A 23,698-nucleotide genomic window follows, 5' to 3' on the forward strand; every position below is an offset into this window, starting at 1 on the left:
AGCTCAAGGTCTTGAAGCTCCCTCCCACAGCCTCCAATGATAGAGCTCCTCTGTAGGGGAAAATCCAGCTACACTTACTTACTTGTCCTGGTTGTCTGTTGTGACGGTGCTGCCCTCTGCTGTCACCTCAGGGTAGAGGAACCATTGAAACCACAGCTGGTTAGTGAATGAATCGAGAATTTACTTATCTGGAAGATTTTGGAGAGCAGCGCAGAGGCCCAGGTTGTGAAAAGAAGACTTTCACCCCACAGCCCATTTTCCGGGACCTGCCCCCAGTCCCTGCCTAGCTTCGTATGCTCCTCGAGTGCTACTTAAAGCAGAAACTTGCTTAGGGAGACTATTACACAGCCCTACAAAGGGGCCTGGGAATGTCCCAGGATTGGTGAATCTCACCCACCTCAGAGTCCTGTTGCTAGAGCCATGGGGAATCATTTCCTCCCTTTCTCAGGCCCCAGCTTCAGCTGACTAGGGGAGCTTTTCCCTTGACCTCCATCCATGCCCTGGCTCACGTTCACTCGCACATGTCCCTTTGCTCCCGGCGCTGGATCAGCTCCTGGTTGCTCAGTAGGTAGTCATCAATGAATGTGAAGATTTCCTCGGGGGTGACAGGTTCCATGTAGCGTTCTCGGTCAATTCCCTGCTTGTCAATCAACACCATGTTGAAGTAGGAGGGAGTGAGACGCTGAAATTGCCTAGAGAGAGAAGCCCATGAAGTGTGAGTGAGACCTTGTCTGGACTTCATCCCACCAGGCTCTACTACACTCTCACATTTCATGGCTCTACTCATGGACTAATTCCTTCCCTACCTGATCTCTTGTCCCCACCCCCTCTCCTACCTATCTCGAGCCCCTTTGTTTTTTCTCTGCTCAGACCCTAGTCTTGCCGTCCTTTTGCGTCTGACTCTGCTAAGCTGTCCCTTCCTTACCCCAGAAGGAGCAACTGTGTTGATACCAGGCTAGGCTTCCCTCATAGGCCCCCTTAAGCAGGGCTATCACATATAGCAAGGCGGGCTGCACAGAATAACTCCAGGGAGCACCAGTTGTACGTACTATGATGCGACTAGTGTTTTCTGGAGTTGGGCTGGGCATAACCTGCACAACTCTACATGGCAGCCCTGACGTTGATTAATATTACCTGGTCAAATCTTCTATCTGGAGATGCAAGTTTGCAGTCTCCTTCCTCTGCATGTTTCCCAGGCTCTCCCCTACCTGGGACTGAATCTTTCTGTCCCCACTGAGACTGAGCCCTAGAGGCAGGTATCGTTTATAGAAGAGAGCAATGATAGCTCTATTGGCAGTGAGTGTATGTGCAGGCGTCGGAGGGGTGATAATGGATAGATAATGAGAAAAGTCCACTTCTACAACCTGTCCCCTATAATCTTCTCTTTGTCCAGGGTCCAGAGGAGTGTGATTCAGATTTTTAGTGCCTAAAAGATGCCTTTTGCTCCTTTGGAGACTGAAGACAAAGAGATGAGGCCATGAGGCAACAGAATCAGAGGCTTCTCTGAGTCACGTTTGGGTCTGAGTCACCTGAGGTGCCTTATAAAAGCACAGTCCTGGGGCGCCTGGGTGGCTCAGTTGTTAAGTGTCTACCTTCGGCTCACGTCATGATCCCAGGGTCCTGGGATCAAGCCCCATGTTGGGCTCCCTGCACAGCGGGGAGCCTGCTTCTCCCTCTCCCACTCAACCTGCTTGTGCTCGCTCTCTCACTATCTCTCTGTCAAATAAATAAAATATTCAAAAAAATAATAAAAGCACAGTCCAGAGGTAGTTTGGGGTGGAGCCTGGTCATCTGTCTTTTACACTCTTCCCCCTGCCCATTTGATTTTGATATTCTACCACTCTCTGGTTTTACCTAATGCATCCAGAGAGTTCGAACATGAGGCATGCCTCAAGACGGTAGTGTCTGCTGATTCTCCCCCAACCTTCCTGTTGCCAGTGTTCTGCCCAGCATTGCTTTCCCCCCTTCCCTGTGGCCTCCAGCCTGGACCTGAGCTCCTCGATGATGTTGGCTGATAGCTGTTGCTCCCGGATGCGCCCCACCTCCTGAGGTGGCTGCCCCACCAGTTCAATGATGGTCACGTGGCGCAGGTCCAGTCCACAGGTGCATTGCTGGGAGAGAAGAGAAGGTTTGATGGAACAGGTTCTTAGACTCAAACCCAAGGCTACTTAGCTGATTCTTCCCGGGGCCATGCTGAGGCAGTGTAGGAAAGGAGGGACTTCTCCCCCAACCATCCTACCATGGGGTTCAACAACCTCTTTCCTCTGTTGTTCTTGAAGCATTTGCCCTAACGGTATTTCTTTGATCCCAGTGAAATGTACCAAACCTATCACACCATGCAGTGTAGAAAAGCTAAATGTAATTGATAGATTGCAGGAACATAATCTCTCCTTGTTTAGTATTGCATTGGCTTTAACCTACACGGGTCCTTAACAGATGGCTATGGTGACGTTATTATAATGGCTAGTGTTTATTGAACACACATACCTAATGCTTTATAGGAATAAGTGAATCTTTACAACCCCCCTAACAAGGTAGGTGGTTTCATTCCTCTTCTGTAGGGGACAAAGTAACTTGCTCGAGTTGGCATGACAGTAAGATGCTGAGCCAGGATTCAAACTGAGGGCTGATACTGCCTGCTCAAGTGTATCTCCTTACCACTCGGCTACATGGCCAGGGCCTTCCCTCAATCTCCAGGATTTCTCCAAAGTAGGGCCAGTGCTCTTTTCGTTACCTTTTGTTGCCTTCCTCACCCTGGGCAGGATACCCTGTAACCCTATCCTGGCTCTTTGTCTTGCAGGGTTGCTTCTTAGCCAGTTACCTGGAGCAAGATTTAAAGCAAGAGTGAACACTCTGGGGCACCCAACCCCTTATTTAATCTTTGGGCTATTCCTCTAGTCCTGACCCTCAGAATCACTGTCCTTACTGGCTGCTTCCTGTTCTTGTTCTTGCTTTCTGTTCAAGCTGAGGTTTTGTCTTTGTCTGCCCTTTTTGGGGTGGGGTGGGAAATTGCTGGAGGAATGAGGTCCTTTTTGGTATGGACACCCAGGTTCATCCCTTTGATAGAGCTGCTGCCATCATGGGCCTCTGAATAGTGACTTACCAACTTCTAAGATTTAACCTTTAGAAATCCCCCTAAAGAGCATCTTCTCTTACCTGGGTATCTAGCCCCTTGTGGCTCCTCAGAGCCATTTCTCTTAGTCCTGTCAGTACCCCCTGAATTCTCTTCAAGAATCTTTTTATAAGACCCAATGGGTATATCTATTGTGTCTTATCTACCTCTCCCTCCCCCACAAATGGTTCTGGCTAGGTAACTCTTAGTATGTTAAAAATTGTCATGCAATTCCCTAATTTTTCCTTCATTTCTGCTACTATCGTGGTTAAGAGCACAGATCTTGGAGTCAGACTTCCTGGGCTCAGTAAAAACATAGCAGTTTTTAAAATGTGCTAAATCTGTCCACAGTAAAAATGATCACATGTTGCCCACAAAAAGTTTGAGGAACTAGGGTTTGTGCTGCAGAAAGAACAACTGTTTGCTTTGAAAGAGGTAAGGGAGTAATGGGGTGGGCTTAGGGGGTAAGTAAAGGAGCTAAGCCCTACTTAGGGGGTGGGTCTCACCTGCAGCATAGAGATCTGCATTTTATAATATCGGTTGGAGGGATCAGGAGCTGAGATGATGAGGAGTCGCTGTTTCTCATAGAACTGATCCAGAAGGCCAGCGGCAGAGTTGACATTGACATTAATCTTCATGGCTAGGGCAAGAGCATACGGTCAGTCAGAGTATGGCCTTAGCCTTCATCCCAGCACAGGTAACAACACCTTGAGGAGTTGCAGTCTTTCAGGTTAACCCTTTTTGGTTGTTTCTGCCTTTCCTTGGGGGGAAATGCTGAAAGAACACTTGGAGATTTTGAACCCTTCTGATTGGGGGAGGAGTCCCCTATTGGGGGGGGACATTAGCCCTTAAAAATAAACACATATCAGAAACCCCTATTTCCACATCATACACAGTGCTAGGGGACCACTGTGCCGTATATCAGGAGAGATCCTCCAAAGTAGCCCTGATTGGTACGTCCACTCTCCCCAGCCCCTGGTTTCACTCACGGGCACAGATGGGTGGTGATCCTGACCACTGACGGCTGGACTGGCAGACCCGGGAGGGGGTTCCTTGGCGTTCATAACCTCCATCACAGTGGTATTCACAGGTGGCACCATAGTTGTCCCCTGCCGAGGTGCAGGTGAGGTAGCCATGCTGTGGCGGTTTTAGCGGTGGGCAGCGTCTCACTGTCAGGGAGGAGATCAAGTTAGGGGCTATGGTATCTCTTTTAGGGACAAAAAGTTAAGAGGGTGCCCAGGCTGTGTTTTCTAGACCAGGAGACCCAGGATGATCAGAATGAATGGCTTCTCTGTGTTTTCAGTGGCCAAGGGTGGAGCCAGAATTTTCCTCCTAAGGAATTAAATCTGAAATGCACACAACGGTGTTCACAAAATCTGGAGGTGCAGGTGAGTATACACATTATCATAAAAAAAGACTATCAATCTGTAAAAAAAAAAAGTTTGTTTTCAGACTCGGTGGACACCCTGCACAAAGATGACCACCTTACACAATTAATTTTAATATCAAAAATAAATTGGAGAAGACTTAAATATCCATCAGTGGTAGAAGTGTTAAGCAAGTCAAAATATGTTCTTAGAAGTAGGATATTATGTTGTCATTGAAAATGACTTTTGAAGAAATTTTAAAAAGCATGAGAAAACTACTTGTGTTGTAATGAAAGTGAAAAAGGGGGATCTAAGATTGGGTGTTCAGTATGATCTCAACTATATATTTTTTAAAAGTATGTAGATAAAAGACTGGAAGGAAAATACCAAAAGATTAACAATAATTGCCTCTGGATGATGGGGTAACAGATTTTTTTCCCCTTTGTATATTTATTTCCAAAATGTTCAACGATGAGCATGAATTATTTTTATAATGAAAAAACCAAATCACAACAATACAACACAACCCAAAGAGGAAGAGTCAGGCAGCCAACACCACCAATTTCAGCAGAGGTCAAAGACCGAGAATGAAGGCTGATTAGATTTGATAATTAGAAGACTAAGAAAAGGAACAAATACAGAGTATCTTCATGAATTTTATCGAGATTTAGAATGAGAAAGTCTTGTTGGGGAGTCAGGGTTTCTGAAGTGTGTATACACATGTAATGCAGCTCCCTGAATGACTCTGTGTAAGTGAACTTGTTTTTTCCCCTCTCCCAATATAAAAGGGGCATCTGTTTCAGGGTTGTGGTGGGCATGTAGAGGGTCAGGGTAAAGCAGGAATAATGAACAATGTAGAGATGGAAGACTTCTTTCTGACCTTGTACTTTCACAATGAACTTGCAGCTGGCTCGGTTATAGGCTCGATCGTAGGCAGTGTAACGAATCACATGCTCTCCTTCGGGAAAGTGAGAGCCAGGCTCAGGGCCCCGAAGTGTCACCCTGCATGGGACAGGGTAAGAGAGCCACTGAGGAAAGAGACTTCTTCGAACTGGGGTCTGGGGTACATCACTGTGGCATCAGCCTGTGCAGTGCGGTGTGGGTGGCCTGAGAAACTGCTGGGAGGTGTAGGGGGAATCCATTACTCACCTGGTGATAGTCCCATCGGCAGAGTCTTTCACCAAGGGCGGGTCCCAATATACTCGAGCGGTCAGTTTCTCCGGCTCTGCAATCTTCTCACGGGAGTGGGGACAACGGATCTTGGGGGGATCTATGTCTGCCAAGGTCAGAAATCAAGTGCTGACTCATGGGCCCCCCACCTTCCCTAGAGGGAACCCATAGAAGCAATACCACACTACTGGGTAGGTAGGAGATGCTCCCTCGGCTCAAGACGCTCAGGAAGCCCAGCTCCTGGGGAAGCGATCACTCTGTGGAGCTTGTGGAGCTTGTGCCCAGGGTGCCACCCTCATAGCAAGCAGGAATGCCTTCTGTGGTGAGAATTCCCCATCCTCTGTGGCTATAATGCCAGGGTGGCTCTTTGCAGCAGGACACATGGGAGTGACCACCATTTACCTACACATACGGGCTCGCCTCCACTCCATCGCCCATCTTCCATGCAGATTCGGCTGCGGTCACCTTCCAAGTGGTAGCCACTGGCACAACTGTAGTCACAGCGGGAGTCAAGGAGCACACCGTTTGTGCAGGTGTAAGTACCACTAGTGATGAATGGCAGCGCGTGGCATCGCATCTCTAAGAGAGAACCAAGTGAGTGGCAAGCTCAGTGGCCTGTGGGACTATCTGGAGGTGATGCCTGGGCATCTAGCACAAGGAGAACCATATCAGAGCCAGCAGAAAATACAGAAAACCCTACCCCAAACTGTCCTTACATTCTTGTGCCCAATTGCCTTTTTATTTTCACATTATAAAACACAGCAATGCTCTTGGAGGCCGGGGGCCGTCTTCAAGAAGTGAATTACTTGTCCAAGTGCATGGACTTCAGAATCACACCCAAGTTTGGATCCCAGCTCCACCTCTTCCTAGCCCTGTGACCTGAGCAAATTACCTCATCTCTCTCTGTGTCTCAGTGTTTTCATCAGTAAAATGTGGATATTCCATAGGATTGTTGTACAGATTAAAAGAAACAATGCATATAAACCTCTGGACTCACTTAGGGCCTCAGCAGCTGTTTCAGATCTTGTTCCTCAAATCCTAGATGCTCTTTAGCAAATGCAAAGCCCCGCCTTGAGTATAATTTTGGGGTTACCACAGTACCCCTCAGCTGAGGCTCACTTCCATGTGGAAGCAGGCTCGTCTTATATCTGTGTGAGAATACAAGTCAGACCAGTGCCTGGAGGGCCAGACTCGGTGGTATTTGATTAAAGAGGAATCTATGGGCTTTAGACACCACATGTGCTGGAAGTGGAGACTGCTTCCATAAATTGATTGTGAGCCTGACTGTGAGCGTGCCAAAGTCCAGTTTGAGATACCTGAGACTTGAGAGAAGTGGGCAGGTTATACTTTAGGTTATCTAAGTTCTAGCCTTGTGTATGTTCGATTATTGGCGCTTTGAATAAAGAATTCTAGATAAGCTATGTTCGTTTGGCTTCTTGGCCAAACCAGAATTGAAGATGAGTGCCTTTTATGTTTTCTAATATCCTCTACTTAAAGACCTATAGAAAAATGACTTCCTTGAAATCAAGGCTAAGGAAAAAGGTTTGTCTTTTCAGATGATTTTCTTAGTATAATATGACAGTGAAAATGGTCCAAGGTGTTTGTGCTTTTCTCTCTAAAGAGGAAGGACAAAGCCAGATCCGTGTTCAAACAAAGTAATTAACTCATTCCAAGCACGTGGAAATATGTGTGCCTCCATTCTTTTAAGTGATTTTATGTTCATTTATAGACATTTTAATTTTGTAAGCCCAATTCAAGTTCATTTTGGAAATGATGGGGTCTAAGTCCTAAACCAAAGTACTTATAAGTGCCTAGAGGCGTGTGGTGGCTTCCTTTTTTTCGGCTATCAAGCTTCCCCTTTCCTCCACAGCATCTTCTCTGACCAATGCCATTTCTCTCTAAATGCTCACTGCCATGCATCCACTTACACTGCATTCATGTGCACACATTTGTGTTTCTACCCCATTAGTTGATAAGCAGCCTGGGAGTAATTAAGGAACTGAGTGAGCTCCTGACGAGACCAATACAGAGTCCCCCACATGTGGCGGTTCTACAAATGGCATTGAGTGACGGCTATATGGATAGACAAAGCTTAACTGGTAAACGTGGGTAGGCTGTAGAGCTTGAATAAGAGGTAGGGATTTGGGAGCTGAGGGAGACATGATTTAGAATGTGTGTATTAGTATTTCCACATTCTAGCCTTAGGGATTCTTCTTGACTTTCAGAAGAAAATGAAGAACAGCAGATGTCTCATACTTTCGCTGCCAAGACCATCTAAGGCCTTGGGGCAGGAAGTACAGCAGTTTACCATCAGTGGGAAAGAGTCTGAGACCACACACATCCTTGAGAGCTCCAGAGAAAGGCCCAGGTTCACATTAGGCCCCAGGCCCAAACTTTATATGTACTCCTGGACCCTCTGAGTCAGAAGGGCTGGTTGTTGCTTAAATGCCCATATTGCTTGGGCAATAACCACAGGGAGAGAAAATGAACTAGAATGTTAGGATGGGGAAAGGGCCTGCAGGGCACCTGTGGAAAATTCTCAATTTACACTTGACAGAGGGCATAGTGACACCTCCAAGCATATACCCGCAAGTGGCTGACTGGCTGGCTGGCCTCTCCCATATACACATGTCAGTATATTCACACACACCACTTACGCCTGCAGTAGGCAGTTCCAGACCAACGGCGGCTTGGCAGGCATTGCACCGACCTTCGTCCGATCAGTCGAAAGCCCCGGTCACAGGAGAGCTCACAACGAGTACCCAGGCTGCTGTGATAATTTCCTCCCCTCGGAGAGTAGCATGTGGCTTCTCCATCCTGGATATTTAATGTATAACACCATCGGGGGACTGTAGCAATAGAAGAAAAGTAAGCTAGAAGTCCAGTCATCAAGACAGCGTGGTATTGGTGAAAAGACAGACACATAGATCAATGGAACAGAATAGAGAGCCCAGAAATAGATCCACACAAGTCTGTCTGTCAAAATGATTTTTGACAAAGGTGCAAAAGCAATTCAATGGAGGAAAGCTAGCCTTTTGGACAAACGGTGCTGGAGTAATTGAACTTCCTTAGGCAAACAAAAAAACAAAACAAAACTTCAGCCTAAGTCTTATAACTTATACAAAAGTTAACTCAAAATGGATCGTGGACTTCAATGTAAAAAATAAAATTATAAAACTTTGAGAAAAAAATAGGAGAAAATCTCTGGTATCTAGAACTAGGCAAAGACATCTTATAGACATGACACCCAAAACTCAATTCATAGAAGAAAAACACCACAAAATTTAACCTTGTCAGAACTAAAAACTTTCGTTCTGTGAAAAGCACTGTAATAGACAGGAAAAGTCACAAACTGGGAGAAAATCTTTGCAAACCACATATCTGACAAAGGACTAGTAGCTAGAATATAAAAGCTCTCAAAACTTAACAGTAAAAAAGCAAACAATCCAGTTAGAACATGGGCAAAAGACATGAACAGACATGTCACTGAAGAGGATATACTGATAAGCAAATAAGTACATGAAAAGATGTTCAGCATCATTAGTCCGTAGAGAAATGAAAACTAAAACTACCACAAGACACCATTATACACCCATTAGGATGTCTAAATTTAAAAAAAATACATCAAATGTTGGTGAGGATGGAGAGAAACTGGAACTCTCATACACTGCAAGGGCAAATACAAACTGATACCACCACTTTGGAAAATGTTTTGGTAGTTTCTTATAAAGGTGAATGCACACTTGCAGTGAGCCCCTACAATTCCACTTTATGTATTTACCCAAGTGAAATGAAAACCTGTGGGGGCGCCTGGGGGGCTCAGTCGGTTAAGCGTCTGCCTTAAGCTCAGGTCATGATCCCAGGGTGTGGGAGGGTCCTGGGATCAAGCCCCGCATCGGGCTCCCTGCTCAGTGGGGAATCTGCTTCTCCCTCTCCCTCTGCTGCTCCCCCAGCTCGTGCTCTCTCACTCTCGTTCTCTCTCAAATAAATAAATAAAATCTTTAAAAAAAAACCTGTGTTCATACAAAACACTGTACAGAAATGTTTAAAATATCTCAATTCGTAATTAACAAAAGCTGGAAACAACTCAAATGTCCTGTGGCTGAATGGTTAAACTAACTGGTTTATCCATACAAAAGAAGGAAGCGCTGATGCACGCAACAGGATGAATGAATCTCCATCGTGGTTTGTGAAGTGAAAGAAGCCAGATTGAAAAGTCCACGTACTGTAGGAGTCCATTTATATGACATTTTGGATTAGGCAAAAATACAGGGACTGATCAGGAGTTGCCAGAGATCAGGAGAAAAGGTCGGGGATAACTTCAAAGGGGCAGCCCTGGGCAAGCTTTCGAGGTGATGGAACTGTGGTGGTGGTTACCTGACTATATGCATTTGTCGCAACTCATAGAACTATATGCCAAAAAGAATGAATTTTACAGTAGGTAAATTTAAAATGACTAAAAAAAAATTTAACACAAATATATAAGCTAGAGAGAGGAAGGGAATGTGATACCAAAGAAGGCTGCTTAAGGATGAAAGATCCCAGTTCAGTACTGAGCACAAAAGATAATAAAGCCCTTAAATTATAAAGACATTAGAAAGATGCCTCATTGGCTATGCAAAATAAACGACTCTTCAGTGGGTTCAGATTTTTTTTTAAGATTTTATTTATTTTGCCAGAGAAAGAGAGCACAAGCAGTGGGAGCGGGAGAGGGAGAGGGAGAAGCAGGCTTCCCACAGAGCAGGGAGCCCGATGTGGGGCTCAATCCCAGAACCCTGGGATCATGACCTGAGCCGAAGGCAGACACTTAACGACCGAGCCACCCAGTTGCCCCCAGTAGGTTCAGATTTTAAAGGAGCACATAGAAGCAGGCATGCCCAGGGATGCATACATAGGATGACACAGATCTTTTAGCCTGGGGTTGGGAAGGCTTAAAGCCCCAGAAGAGCTCATTTAATTCCCAAATCCCAAGAGACAAAAAAGGAGCGGCTTTAAACAAACAAACAAACAAAAAAGCACATCAGGAGCTAAAGGAACAGAGAGAGGCTAGGAACCTCTGCTTGAGGGCAGCTGGCGAATGAAGACAGATGATAGTGAGAAAACTATCTTCTAAGCAACAACATGCTTGTGGCTTCCAGTGTTAGTTTTGAGCCTGTGCCTGCGATACACGACTGCCATCTGGGGACACCATCTCCAAATTACAGAAAGTCTCTTAAGCACTACAGTTGCAGAGCTGTTGATGATAATGTCACCACTCAACGACTCTACATGGGAGGCGGGGACCCCAGCAATCGCTCCCATTCTCTTCCTCGCCTATATTCTGCCAAGGAAAATACACATCAGATTGGAATGAATGGAACAAGCAAGCGTAGGAAAGGGAGATATAAAGTTCAGGATAAACGCTGAGATGGTAAGAGAGGGCCTCGTTATTGCAAATAAGTTCAAATTTGCTGGCCCAGAGGAATCTTAGCATAAAGAAAACACATTGGAAGGCTGGAAACGAGCGAAAACACTCTTCCAATTTTGTTTTCGCCCCAGCTTTATTAAGGGTACAATCGACAAATAAAATCATATATATTTAAGACGTACGATGTGCTGTTTTAATGTACACATACATTGTGAAATGATTACTGCAATCAAGTTGATGAACGCATCCATAATTTCACATAGTTACCATTTTTTCTTTTTTTGTAGGGACCACCCAGAAAATGTAGTCTCTTTGCAAATTTCAAGTACACAACACAGTATTATTAACTATGGTCACGATGTTGGACATTAGATCCCTGGAAGGAGGAAGGCAACCTCTGGGAACCACAGCCTGGTGAGGCTGACAGCGCTGAGAGCAGCAGGTTCTAGAATATTTAAACACAGGCTTCTGAGCAGTTAGAAAGAGAAGTGGTTATCTCCAGGTGCCTTGAAAAGCAAGTAATTCCGGACTGACCTCATTTCCTTTTTTGGGTGGGGTCACCAGACTGGTAGAGCAAGGTAAATGGTGGGTACACTATATGGAAGTGAGGCGCGTGACAATGCCTTTCAGGCCATTGATGTGGATGAGATGAAGACATATGTACAGGAGAGGTGACAGTACAGTTGTGGAGATTTACAATTGGTTGAACAACTGTACCCAAAGAATGCTGTTGGGAAACTGAAACTAAGGATGTGGCTAAAAATTCCATGGCAAAAATGTCTGGTAGGAAGTATGTTAGCCATTTATTGAGTAGCCACCATGAGCTGGGCACAGTGCTTTATATGTATATATTTTTATTTTCACATCCATCATTTCATACAGTTCCCAACAGCCCTGTGAGATAGGTAGGTGTTTATCTCTGTATTGCAGATGGGGAAGTAACTTGTCCGGAGTCCTTCAGCAACTAAGGGGCAGAGCTGGGATTTGAACCCAAGCTTTGTCTGGCTCTAAAACCCCTTATCTTGGGATGCCTGGGTGGCTCAGTCGGTTAAGCGTCTGCCTTCGGCTCAGGTCATGATCCCAGGGTCCTGGGATCGAGTCCTGCATCGGGCTCCTTGCTGAGCAAGGAGCCCGCTTCTCCCTCTGCCTGCCTCTGTCTCTCTCTCTCTGATAAATAAATAAAAATCTTAAAAAAAAAAAACCCTTACCTTTTTCTAATCACACTATCTACCGCTGCAGCGCGTTAGGCTGCTATTTGGAAGTATAAATTTACATTTTTTGAATAGGTAATATAGCCACATGATTTGAAACACAAAAAGTATAAAAAGTTACACGGTCAAGAGTCTCCCTCCCACCCCCTGCTCCCATGTCTACCCCCACTTAGCTCCCCCCGTAAAGAACCACTGTTAATTTTTTCTTTATGCATATAAAGCAGATCTTGCTCTAGATTCTTTTTACCACCCCCCTTCTTTTTTTAAAAAAAGATTTTACTTATTTATTTGAGAGAGAGAGAACGAGTGGGGGGAGTGTCAGAAGGAGAGGGAGAAGCAGACTCCCCACTGAGCAGGGAGCCCAACGCAGGGCTCAAACCCAGGACCCTGAGGTCATGACCTGAGTCGAAGGCAGACGCTTAACCGACTGAGCCACCCAGGCACCCCTACCCCCTTTCTTTTAACACATAGAGTAGTATATTATGCTACCGTTCCCACCAATGTTTTTAAAAATAAACTTAACAATGTGTTTTAGAGACCTTTCCATACCACTACGTAGCAAGCATGCAATTTATTTAAATGAAATAACATTTATAAAATACACAGCACAACAACTGGCACACAATATGTGTTTGTCCAGGGTGATATTGCTGGAAGGTGGAGGGGCTGGGACTTGAAATTCAGACCCATGTCCTCTTCTCTGTGCAGCTGTCCACCTATCTCTTTTTGGGGATTAGAAGAGAACAAAGTGCTGACAACAGAGGTGAAAGGGCCTCATCTGTGATTATCTTCAGATAACCCAGGCAGAGTTACCAGCTTGCCTAGGGTTGAAGCAATATGCTGGAAAAGCGGTGCCCCCAGAGTACTGGAGGCATACCTCAGACAACGGTTTCTGACTCCACTTCAGGAGTCAGGATAAGGGAATGAGAGAAAGTTCAAGATCAGCCAAAATGGCACCAAACTACATGGTCAGCTTGCTCTAAAAATCATGATCTGGCTTTTACTAGTTAACTTTTTCTTTTTTTAATTTTTTTTAAATGATGGGTTACCTTTTTGATGAAAGAGATGGGAGGAGCATGGCTTTAGAGTCCAACAGACTGAACTGGGTCTAAATTCCTGCTCTGCCACCTCTGAGCTCTGCAACTTTCTGAATTTACCTTCCCTGAGCTAAGTTTCCTGATCTGTAAAATGGGGATACTGAACCAGTGTCATAGGGCTGTTCTGAGAATCACATGAAATTGCATGTGTAAAATATATCTAGCCCTGGGAATGATATTTCTGAAATCAGTGTCTGGGTTTGAGCCACCAGCTCATTTTGCTTCAAGCAACAACACGCTGCTACCAGACTTTTTTTTTTTCCTCTCTCTTTTTTTATTAACATATAATATATTATTTGTTTCAGGGGTACAGGTCCGTGATTCGTCATTCTTACACAATTCACAGCGCTCACCATAGCACATACCCTCCCCAACGTCCATCACCCAGTGACCCCATCCCTCCCACCCTCCTCCACTCCAGCAACCCTCAGTTTGTTTCCTGAGATTAAGAGTCTCTTATGGTTTGTCTCCCTCTCTGGTTTCATCTTGTTTCATTTTTCCCTCCCTTCCCCTATGATCCTCTGCCTTGTTTCTCAAATTCCTATCAGACTTTTTTTTTTTTTAACAGAGAGTCTCAAGCACTACAATTGCAGAACTATTGTGAAAACACAAAGACCTTACAAGGGAGGCTGGGCTCTCAGGTTGTATTTCCCAGCCACCCCATCCCCACTCAACAGTGATAACCTTACTCAGTTTTATGTCCTGAGACTAAGTTCCAAAAAGAGCCATGAGACACTTGACCCCAAGGCCAAAGGCCACCACGTCACTTACATTTTTCTAAGGAGCTTTATAACATTTAAAAAGAACCAATGACACAGGTTAATATTAATCATAGGGCTGCCAGACCTCCCGTCTGTTGCCTTTTCCCTTCTACTTCTCCCATTCACAGTTTCCTACAATCTGGCTTCTGTTCCCAGATGCCAACCAGCCAGTAAACATTTCTTGAGCACGACTTTTTGCATAGCTCTGCAGGGGTATCATACATGGCTCCTTCTGTTAACAGGTAACTATTTTGTTGAGGGTAACAAAAAAGTAAACCAAAGGGACAGTACATGATGAATGCCAGATGAGTGGTCCACACAATAAATATTTATTTTAAAGGAAGTACATAGTAGGTACTCAGTAAATATTTATTGAATAAATGAATGGAAGGGAATGAGGAAATGGATGAGGGAAAGCTCAGTGTGGGCTAAAGCCAGGAGGGACCAGAGTAGAGTTCTACTCATCTGGCTGAAGCATAGATTTCATGTGGAGAGAAGCGGTAATGAATTCTCAGCCTGGACAGCTAGACTGAGACCAAATTCTGTTAGAAATGGTCCCAGTGGGTACCACAAGCTAAGTGGATTAAGAAAAAAGAAAAAAGAAATGGTCACAGTGGGCCACTAGGTTTCAGGAAGGGAAAAACATGAGTCAGAGAATCCAGTTAGGAGGCAATTGTCGTTATCCATGTGTGAGGTAATAAAAGTTTTAATCCCATGGAGTAATAAAGAAATGATAGTTCTTGGTGAATGACTAGTGAGAGGTGATGAGGAAAAGGGGCTATTAAAAATGCCATTGATGGAGAAAGGGGAACCCTCTTACACTGTTGGTAGGAATGCAAACTGGCGCAGCCACTCTGGAAAATAGCATGGAGGTTCCTCAAAAAGTTAAAAATATACTACGAGGTATTTACCCAAGGGATACAAATATAGTGATTCAAAAGGACACATGCATCCTGATGTTTATAGCTGCATTAATTATGGAAAGAGTCCAAATGTCCATCGACTGACAAATGGATAAAGAAGTTGTGGCATACACACACACACACACACACACACACACACACACACAATGGAATATTCATCAGCCATCAAAAAAGAATGAAATCATGTCATTTGCAATGACGTGGATGGAACTAGAGTGTATTATGCTAAGGGAAATAATTCAGTCAGAGACAGACAGATACCACATGATTTCACTCATATGTGGAATTTAAGAAATGAAACAAACAATCATGGGAGAAAAAAAGAGAGAGGGAAACCAAGAAACAGATTCTTAACTATAGAGAATAGACTGAGAATTGCCAGAGAGGAGGTGGGCGGGGAATGGGTTAAATGGGTGATGGGTAGTAAGAAGGGCACTTGCTGTGGGGCGCCTGGGTGGCATAGTTAGTTAAGTGCCTGACTCTTGATTTCAGCTCAGGTCATCATCTCAGGGTTGAGGGATCTCGCCCCTTGTCCGGCTCTGTGCTCAGTTTGGAGTCTGCTTGAGATTCTCTCTCCCTCTCCCTTTGTCCTTCCCACTTGTGCTCTCTCTCTCTCTAAAATAATAAATTAATACACCTTTAAAAGAAAAAAAAAGAAGGGCACTTGTTGTGATGAGCACTGGGTGTTGTATGTAAGTGATGAATCACTGAATTCTACTCCTGGATCTAATAATACATCATATGTTAACTAACTGGAATTTTTTATTTTATTTTATTTTATTTTATTTTACTTTATTTTAGAGAGAGAGAGAGAGAGAGAGAGAAAGATAGCATGAGCAGGTGGGGAGGGGCAGAGGGAGAGGGAGAGAGAATCTTAAGCAGGCTCCATGCCCAGTGCGGAGCCCAATGTGGGGCTTAATCTCATGACCTGAGCCGAAATCAAGAGTTGGAGGCTTAACTGACTGAGCCACCCAGGTGCCCCAACTACTGGAATTTAAATAAAAACTTGAAACAAACAAAAATGTCATTGAGTCATTTTTTTGGAGAATGATGGTATTATTATCAAAAGCAGGAAGGTCAGCTGGTTGAGCCTTTTTCAGGGAAGATGAAAGAATTTAGTTTTAGATATCTCCAAATGGAAGTTTCCAGGAGCAGTTGGAGATCTTATCTGGGAGCTCAGGAGACATGTCAGGGTTGTATAAAGTTCACATCCATGCCTCATTGTCTCTTGTCACCACTAGAGAGCCCATCTCCTTTCTTGGCTTGAGCTATGACCAGAATAGTGAAATGCCATGGAGCCCAAGTATGTGGGGGGTGGTAAAAAGAGAGGGATTTGCTCATTGCTGCTGAGAGACTAGAGAGATTGAAGTTCCAGAAGGGGCCATATGATTTAGGCATTGGGAGAGAATTGTGATCTTCAAAGAATGTTGTTTCAGCATGGGGATTTGTGGGCGAGTGGAAAACAGACCTTAGGGAGTTCAGGAGTTAGTGGGAGCTAAGGCAAAGAGGCAGTGGGTGTGGACCATTTGGCAACAAGAAGAAGGTGGGTAGAAGGTAGGTAAGCTAGAAAGGACCACAGAGAAACCCAAAGCTCTGATCATTTCTCGATTGAAACCATTTTCTCAAAAGTCACCATTTACCTTCTTCTTGCCAAATATAATGTTTGAAATACCCTCAGTTTTTCTCTGCAATATTTGACACAGTAGATATCTCATTCTTTCCCCTTCCTTAAAACTCTCTTCTCACGTGGTTTCTGTGATACTATAACTACTACCCAAATCTCCTTCTACATGGCTGACTTCTTTTTTTTTTTAAACATCACAAATATGATTTTTTTATTTGTCACCATTAAATGTCTGACTTTTAAACAGATTCTTGGACTGGTGGCTCATATCCATCAGCTCGTTCAACTTTAGCACCGGTCTCATCCCCAGTAGCTTTTCCAGAACTACTACCTTCACCATGAAGCTCCATGAGCTTTCCCAATTCAAACTTGGGCTTCTTCAGCATTTTTACTTTTCTAACGAAGACATCATGAAGTGGATAAATAGACTGACAAGCCTTTTCTATATCTTTTCCGATGCTGTCTGGAATCAATTTATTGACCACTTCTTTCAAGTCATTTGTTTACACCTCTTGGGTCATGATTTCCATCATCTTTTTCCGAATTTGACGGACCTGTTGGTGCTGAGCATAAGAGGTCTTCCGAATCTGATTATTGCGTTTTTTAGTAAAACCAACACAAAATAGACGAAGCAAATAACCATCGGTAGTCTTGACATCAACATGAACTTCAATCATGGTCTGCCATTTTTTGGCCATGGAGCACATTTTGTCACGGGTAAGATCCATGCCATGGAAATTAGTCAGGCAGTTTTTGCCCTGAACATCTTCAGTAATTAGCTTGAATTTTCTAAATGCAACTTCATCATTCTGATTTGCATCAAATGCAAATCAGCAAGGTTCACTTCAAAAACCCGACCCTTGAGGCCATCAGATGCGATTTTGGTTCCTTGAGTTCTTGTGACTAATGTTTTTCCAATACTTCTTATATTGAACATAGCTGGTGCTTTCACATCATACCAATCTTTCTTAGAAAATGGATCAACCACTTTCTTCTTGGCTCCCTTTTTGCCGCCTTTCATAAGGCGCTTGTTCTTGCTGACCGCCATGGTGCTGCTCAGGGAGCCAAAAGGGCTACATGGCTGACTTCTATCTCTTTTTCCCTTGTTGGCTTCTCTTCTCCTACTCACATCTGTAGATGTCCTCTAAGGCTCTGACTTTTGGCCCTCTGGTCTCTCAGACAGCTCATCCATCTAAGCTCCACCTTCCTACTTCCCACTGCCTGTAGGGCCCCTTCCCCAAACGAATTTTCGTTTCTAACTTTGTCTTTCTCAGTTCTCCCAGGTATTCAGACTGGGTGCTTTCAGATATCTGTTTTTTCTTAGCCTCTTGGTACATCACATCTGGACCAAATCTTGTCATCTCTTTCTTTGAAACATCTCTGGGGTTCTTCCTTCCTCTCCATTTCTTAGCCACTACCCTCAGTCATCTCTGACCAACATTACCATTACTAATTCATGTAATGAAGAGTCTCCCTGACCCAGGCTCTACTTTTCCTGAACCCCTACTTCTGTAGACAACAACAAGTTTGATATTCTGGAATTATCATTGTCATGCCACCCCCTGTGCAAAGACATATGATGATGGCTCCTTATAACTCCTAACACAACAGCTGAACTCTTCTGCATGGCTCGCAAAGCATAGAAACAAAGAATCTTAGAAATGGAAGAGATACTAGATATCACCTGGTCTAACTTGCTTTCTAATGTAGGAGTCCCTCCCTATTCAGTATTCTTCACAGATAGTTCTCCTGCCTGACCAAGAGAGGTCCCTAGATCATGGAGCCTTTCCTAATTTTTGTCTCACTCTTTATATTCAACTTTATTTGCTCTTACTTCCTCCACATCTCATCTCCTCCAGTCAGGCTGGTTTCTTCTTAGCTCCTTCCTCTAACTGCTTTGTTCTTACCTCTATATCTGTGGCCAGCTGCTTTGCTGAATGCCCGCCCCTCCTTTCTCCAGTTCTCAAAATCCACCCATCATTCAAGGCCTAATCTAAACATCGTCTTTCATGATCCTTTCCCCGACTTCTTTTTCTTAACTCCTATTGCATTTACTGCTACCACATAGTTTCACACTTGCCCTACGTGTGCTAATTTTATTGCCTTGTCACACATCCCCCACTCCCACTCTGCCCCCAGCAGAACGTAAGCTCCTTGAGGAGGACAAAACCTTACCTTAGCTTTTGTATCATCCACAGGCTTACCCTGCACAGGATTAGGCATACAGCAGGTACTCAGTCAATATTTAATGATTAATAATAGATGGGTAGCCTTAGTGCTAAAGAGGTAAGGTCACACAGCAAGTCAGTAATCAAGTTCATGATTGGCAATCACAGCCCCTGATTCCCTGAGCAAAAGTGTTGGTACATATGAGCCAAGCTGGATGAGGATACTTCAGGGAGGGTCTAGGCCTTAAGCCAGAAAAGACCCTTTTCTGAGCCTGAGAAACAGGGAGGTTTACCTCGGTAGTCTAGGGCAGGAGCCCGTGGGACCTCTTCAGCATATACTTCATTGTAGCTTTCATCTGGGTAGTAGCCCGAACCTACAACAAAAAAGATAATACCAAGATGACATACTAATTTCTCACTCAAGAACTTCCCAAACTTTCCCCCTATCCAACTTGGTCCCTTCCTGAGGACATGGCACTCCTTGTAGGAGGGAGCAAGGTGGATATTTAGTGGGAAAATTTTTGCCTTGTAAGGCAGCAGAACTATTGTACATAAATCTCAACATCCCAGGTGCGTAGAAGGTGAGCTCAGCATTGTGGGGGTGGGAGTGACTTACTTGTAGCGCAAGAAGCTTCCATTCAAAAGAAAAAAGATGAACTTCTTGACTACCCATCCATCCCACCAATGGGGGCTATAACTGACCCTTTTCCTTGATGCAGCACACAAAGTCTTGGTGAGATACTGATGACCAAGCTCTGAGGATGGACTGTTGTCCCAGGTAGGAGGAAAAAATTAGTCGAGTAAGAGTCTTCCCACTAGTGACAGGCCTGCTCATGGTCCTCAGAGAGAAACAACTCCTCAACCTCCCACTAGCACACACGGCACCACCCTTTTGCCATTTGGTTGCCATTGCTAGGGGTGGCATGCCAAAGCAGAGGAAGGGTTCAAAAAGCAAGAGGGAATGAGCATAGTTTCATGTCTCGAGCAGTTTGTCCTGGTTTGGAAGAAAAAGAAGGCAGAGTCCTTTGGGGAAATTTCCTGTTCCTCTAATCAGCAGAAGCTTTAGCAGGGAGCGGCTGAGCTAGGAGAAAAATCCCAATCCAGCCCCCATTCTGTTAAGTGGCCCAGTCCCTGGTAGAGGAAGGCCCGTGGCTGTCTGGGAGACTAAACAGTGTGTTCCACTAGACGGCAGGAAATCAGTCATGAATGCAAACTAATTGGAATAGAACTTAGTCCTTTCCGGAGTGAAGTTTCCGGAGGCTCTCTTTCCAGCCTATCTGAGCCCTTATGCATGCACAGGAATCGAGCAGCCAGCCATGCCGGAGTCAGAAAACAATTCCTCATTTCCAGGAGAGGGTGTGCTTTCAGGACAGGGCTGGGCTTTAGTGCAGGAGCCCTTTGGCGTGTGTAAACACTCAGACCACAAGCTGGTCTGCCTCCTCTCCGGGAGGAGGCACAGGGCCCCCTGCACTAACGCGTGGAGCAGAGGGCCAGATGATGAAGCTCCTCCATTCCCCACAAGCCCAGACTGGGGGGTGGGGGGTGTTGGGAAACCATTCCAACCTGATGAACAAGGGAATGAATCAAACTGAAAGTTTGCCTTATGAAATCATGTCTTCATTGGTTTGCCCTCATTCCAGAGGAAAGAGTTCATTTTTTTCTTTCCCTTTATTATTATTATTATTATTTTCTGTTTTCCCAGTCCAGTTCCTTTCTTGGCTTTCCTTCATTTCTCCTTAGGCCTCCTGTCCCTTGCTCTCTCTCTTCCCACATGGGAGGGTTCTTTGTGGGGGCATGGGATTCTTGTCAGCTGTTTCAGTTTAGTATTAGCCTCAGAGCCTTACAGCTTCTGTAAACAGGAGACCAGATGTGTGTGTGATTCCCTAAAGGATTCGCCCCAGCGCTCTTGTTCCAGAGTTTGCTTGCGAAGGAATGCCCCACAGGGAGGAAGCCTCTGTTTACCAGAAGAGCAAACAGGAGTGTCAAAAAGCCTATGGCTTGATAGCAGCAGCAACACCACTGCTAACAGCACTCAGCACGTACTTGTACTCTGTGTTCAGCCCATTACATATGTTATCGTACCATGTCACCCTAGCATTTCAGGGAGGTAGACACTCCTACTGCTCTCTGATATACAGATGAAGACACAGGCTCAGAGAAGTTAAGAGAATAGCCCAAGTTCTCCCAGCAAGGAAGGAGCAGAGTGGGCCTTCCAGCCCAGCCCAGGGTGGTTTGATCCCCTGATACCAGACTCGGATACTCTGCTCAAGAGGGCAGTAAGAGAAAGCTTTGGACAGTATCCAGCAGAGGAAAAAAAAAAAGCAAAATCTTTCTTGCGATCCAGCTTTTTTCCTCTGTGTGTAGGCTCAAAGGCCACAAAGCAACTTCTAGCATTCCAGAATTACAGGAGATGTGGGAAAGCTGAAGGGAAGACTCAGTCAGATAATTACAGTCTACAGCAGGGTGCAGAGGTAGCTGGACCAGGGCCAAGTTTGCATCGGATGGGAATGGGCTTAGGTCACCTTACCACTTTAAGCCTTTCCATTTCCCTCTCTTTGCCTGTCTTGGGGTATTTTATGTTGCGGATGTTAAGATACTGAGATGAGAGATAAGAAAATAGAGGGGCATGCTCCCCACATTGTTCTATCTGCTTACCCCTTTTCAGCACCTGGGAAGAGAGGTTTGGGCAGCATTCCTCAGTTCCCTTGTAGCCGTCAGAGATTACTGTGTGGTCCCTCCAAATTCAATTGTACCATCAGATCCTCTAAGCACTGCCCTTCCCAAAGGTATGGTTGGAAGTGTAACTAATAGTTGGAAACTATTTTAAGATCCACACTAATGCTTGGCTTACGATCACAAATACAGTCTGACTTCCCGAACTGCACAGATATGCCAATCCCCACTTTATAACCCACTGTTCACTTTATTACTTTTCTTAACCCTTTCCAACACCTGCTGATGATTCCTGGATCTTTTCTCCGATTAGCCCTGAATCCACATGTGGCTGCTTCCCTTGTGTCATTCCTATTTGAGGACAAAGCTATGGCCATGAATAAACAATGTTGGATGCACAGAGAGTGGTCAATAAATAGCTGTTGAATGAATGAATGAAGCAATGAGTAGAGCAGGCTCAGACAGCCGATCTAGAGATGTAGGGGAGGATTATCAAGACATTTCTGAATTTCTCTCATCATGTAGCCTCCTAAGAACAGAAGGCAGAATGAATAGGTTTGTAGGGCTCTCAGAGACCTCGCCAAGGGCTTGACTTGAATTTCTTCATCTCAATGTCAGCCCTTGTGCCTCACCCCCTACAAAGCCAAGCTAAGCCAAAGAGGGGGAGAAGTTTGCATATTTGGTTGAAAGCTTGATGCAGCTGTCCCAGACAAACAGAGCTACTGCCAAAGGCCTCCACCAGGAGCTAAGGGCAAGTGGAAAATTTTAGCTGCAATGACTGTGGCTGTGATGGAAGCAGTTTGTTATTTACTCATCTCTGGATATTTTCCTAACTCTATTGGTTGGGTCTGACTCCTTCCCCTACTCCTCCCAGCCCCCATGAACGCAGACACTGCTGGCCACAGAATATTCTTAGCACTTGGAATGCCAGTTGGGCCCCAACAAAAACCTCCGTCTGCCACCTCATTAACCTTCCTTCATTTCTCTCCCTCCCCCTTTCCCTCTCCTCACTGAGTCTATTCTCTTCAGCTCCTTATGTGTCTAGGGGCAAAGGATGACACATTCAGGAATCCAGAAATCTCCATCCCTTCTGAAGTAAGGAATAAGCCAGAAGAGACTGGGGAGTTCCTGTTTAAGAGAATGTGACCTGTATTGTCATTAACATCTTTGGCAGAGAAGGACTATAAAAATCTTGTCCTATAAGTAAGGTCTAGGGGAGAGAGAGGGAGGGAGAGACTGAGAGAAAGGGTGGGGGGAAAGGAGGGAGAGAGAGAGGAAGCTGAGTGCAGAAGCAGGTGAGATAGTGGCCTCAAAACCATGTTGTCCAACCCTCTCGTGCTTGTGCTGATGCAGCCTGTTTTCAAATGTCTCTGGTTTGCCTCAAAAGCCTCCTTTAGTAGCCAGTTGCAGTGATTAACCATCTTTGTTGTTGCAAATAGTTCTTCTTTATTTAATTTAAGTGTCTCTTGTTGCAGTCTAACTCTCCCTTCTCCAAGACTTAGTCTAGGCCCTGCCTTCCTTGGAAATAATGAGCAACAGGTCCTAAAACTTACCTGCATACCATGTTGGTGTCACTGCTGGGGTGAGGAAGAGCAGGAGAGATAGAGCTCCTCTTTGGGTTAGTTGACCGGCCATCCTTGAAAGGAGTCGGGATGAGGGGAGGTTAGGGAGATAAGAATAGAGATATGCGGCCAGAAGTACCAGGGAAAAGGAAAATATCTTTCAGAAATCAGCCATCAGTGAGCTTCCAAAAGTGAGAAGAAGCAGAAATGCAGGATCTGTGAGGAAGAAGAGAAATTTTTAAATTACTGAATGCTTGTTATATTGTCCCCTTTGTAAGGATCTTCTGCTTTATAAGAGTAACAAGACTCTATTTGTTATTTCTGATTTCTTTTCCTCCCAGGAGGAAGATGACATAAAACAATCAATTCTCAATTAACCCTGGTGGGATCAGATGCAAATGTTCCACTGTCCAAGTTATAGAGAGGGACATGGAAGAGTCAAGATCAGGAGAGGTCCAACATAAAGTCATATAGAGCCAAGAGAGAATCCTGTGATCTAAAAGCTGTCAGTTGATAGTTTCATCCATTTAACTAGTATTTCCTAACCTCTAATCTGGGAAAGCATTAGTGTGTCTGGACTAAGAGCTCTTGAACTCTGGAGTTAGACAGATCTGTATATGCAT

The 23,698-nt window shown here is 44.7% G+C and overlaps 1 protein-coding gene and 1 pseudogene across 1 annotated transcript; both read right to left on the reverse strand.

The window, feature by feature from the left end:
• Positions 1 to 511: 511 nt before the first annotated feature.
• On the reverse strand, positions 512 to 23,148 carry SRPX2 (sushi repeat containing protein X-linked 2). Its single transcript, XM_028101447.1, has 10 exons — positions 23,067 to 23,148; positions 19,134 to 19,214; positions 8,307 to 8,498; positions 6,052 to 6,228; positions 5,629 to 5,755; positions 5,360 to 5,481; positions 4,102 to 4,281; positions 3,619 to 3,752; positions 1,990 to 2,111; positions 512 to 692 (listed from the first exon to the last, which is right to left on the reverse strand). The coding sequence occupies exons 1-10, from the start codon at positions 23,146 to 23,148 to the stop codon at positions 512 to 514; spliced, it is 1,398 nt and encodes a 465-aa protein (XP_027957248.1).
• LOC114207483 (small ribosomal subunit protein eS1 pseudogene) lies at positions 16,854 to 17,720 on the reverse strand (annotated as a pseudogene).
• Positions 23,149 to 23,698: the final 550 nt, after the last annotated feature.

The sequence above is a fragment of the Eumetopias jubatus genome, unplaced genomic scaffold, assembly GCF_037043125.1.
Source record: "Eumetopias jubatus isolate StellerSeaLion01/CBP00866 unplaced genomic scaffold, mEumJub1_p1.0 scaffold_11, whole genome shotgun sequence".
Classification (NCBI taxonomy): Eukaryota; Metazoa; Chordata; class Mammalia; order Carnivora; family Otariidae; genus Eumetopias; species Eumetopias jubatus.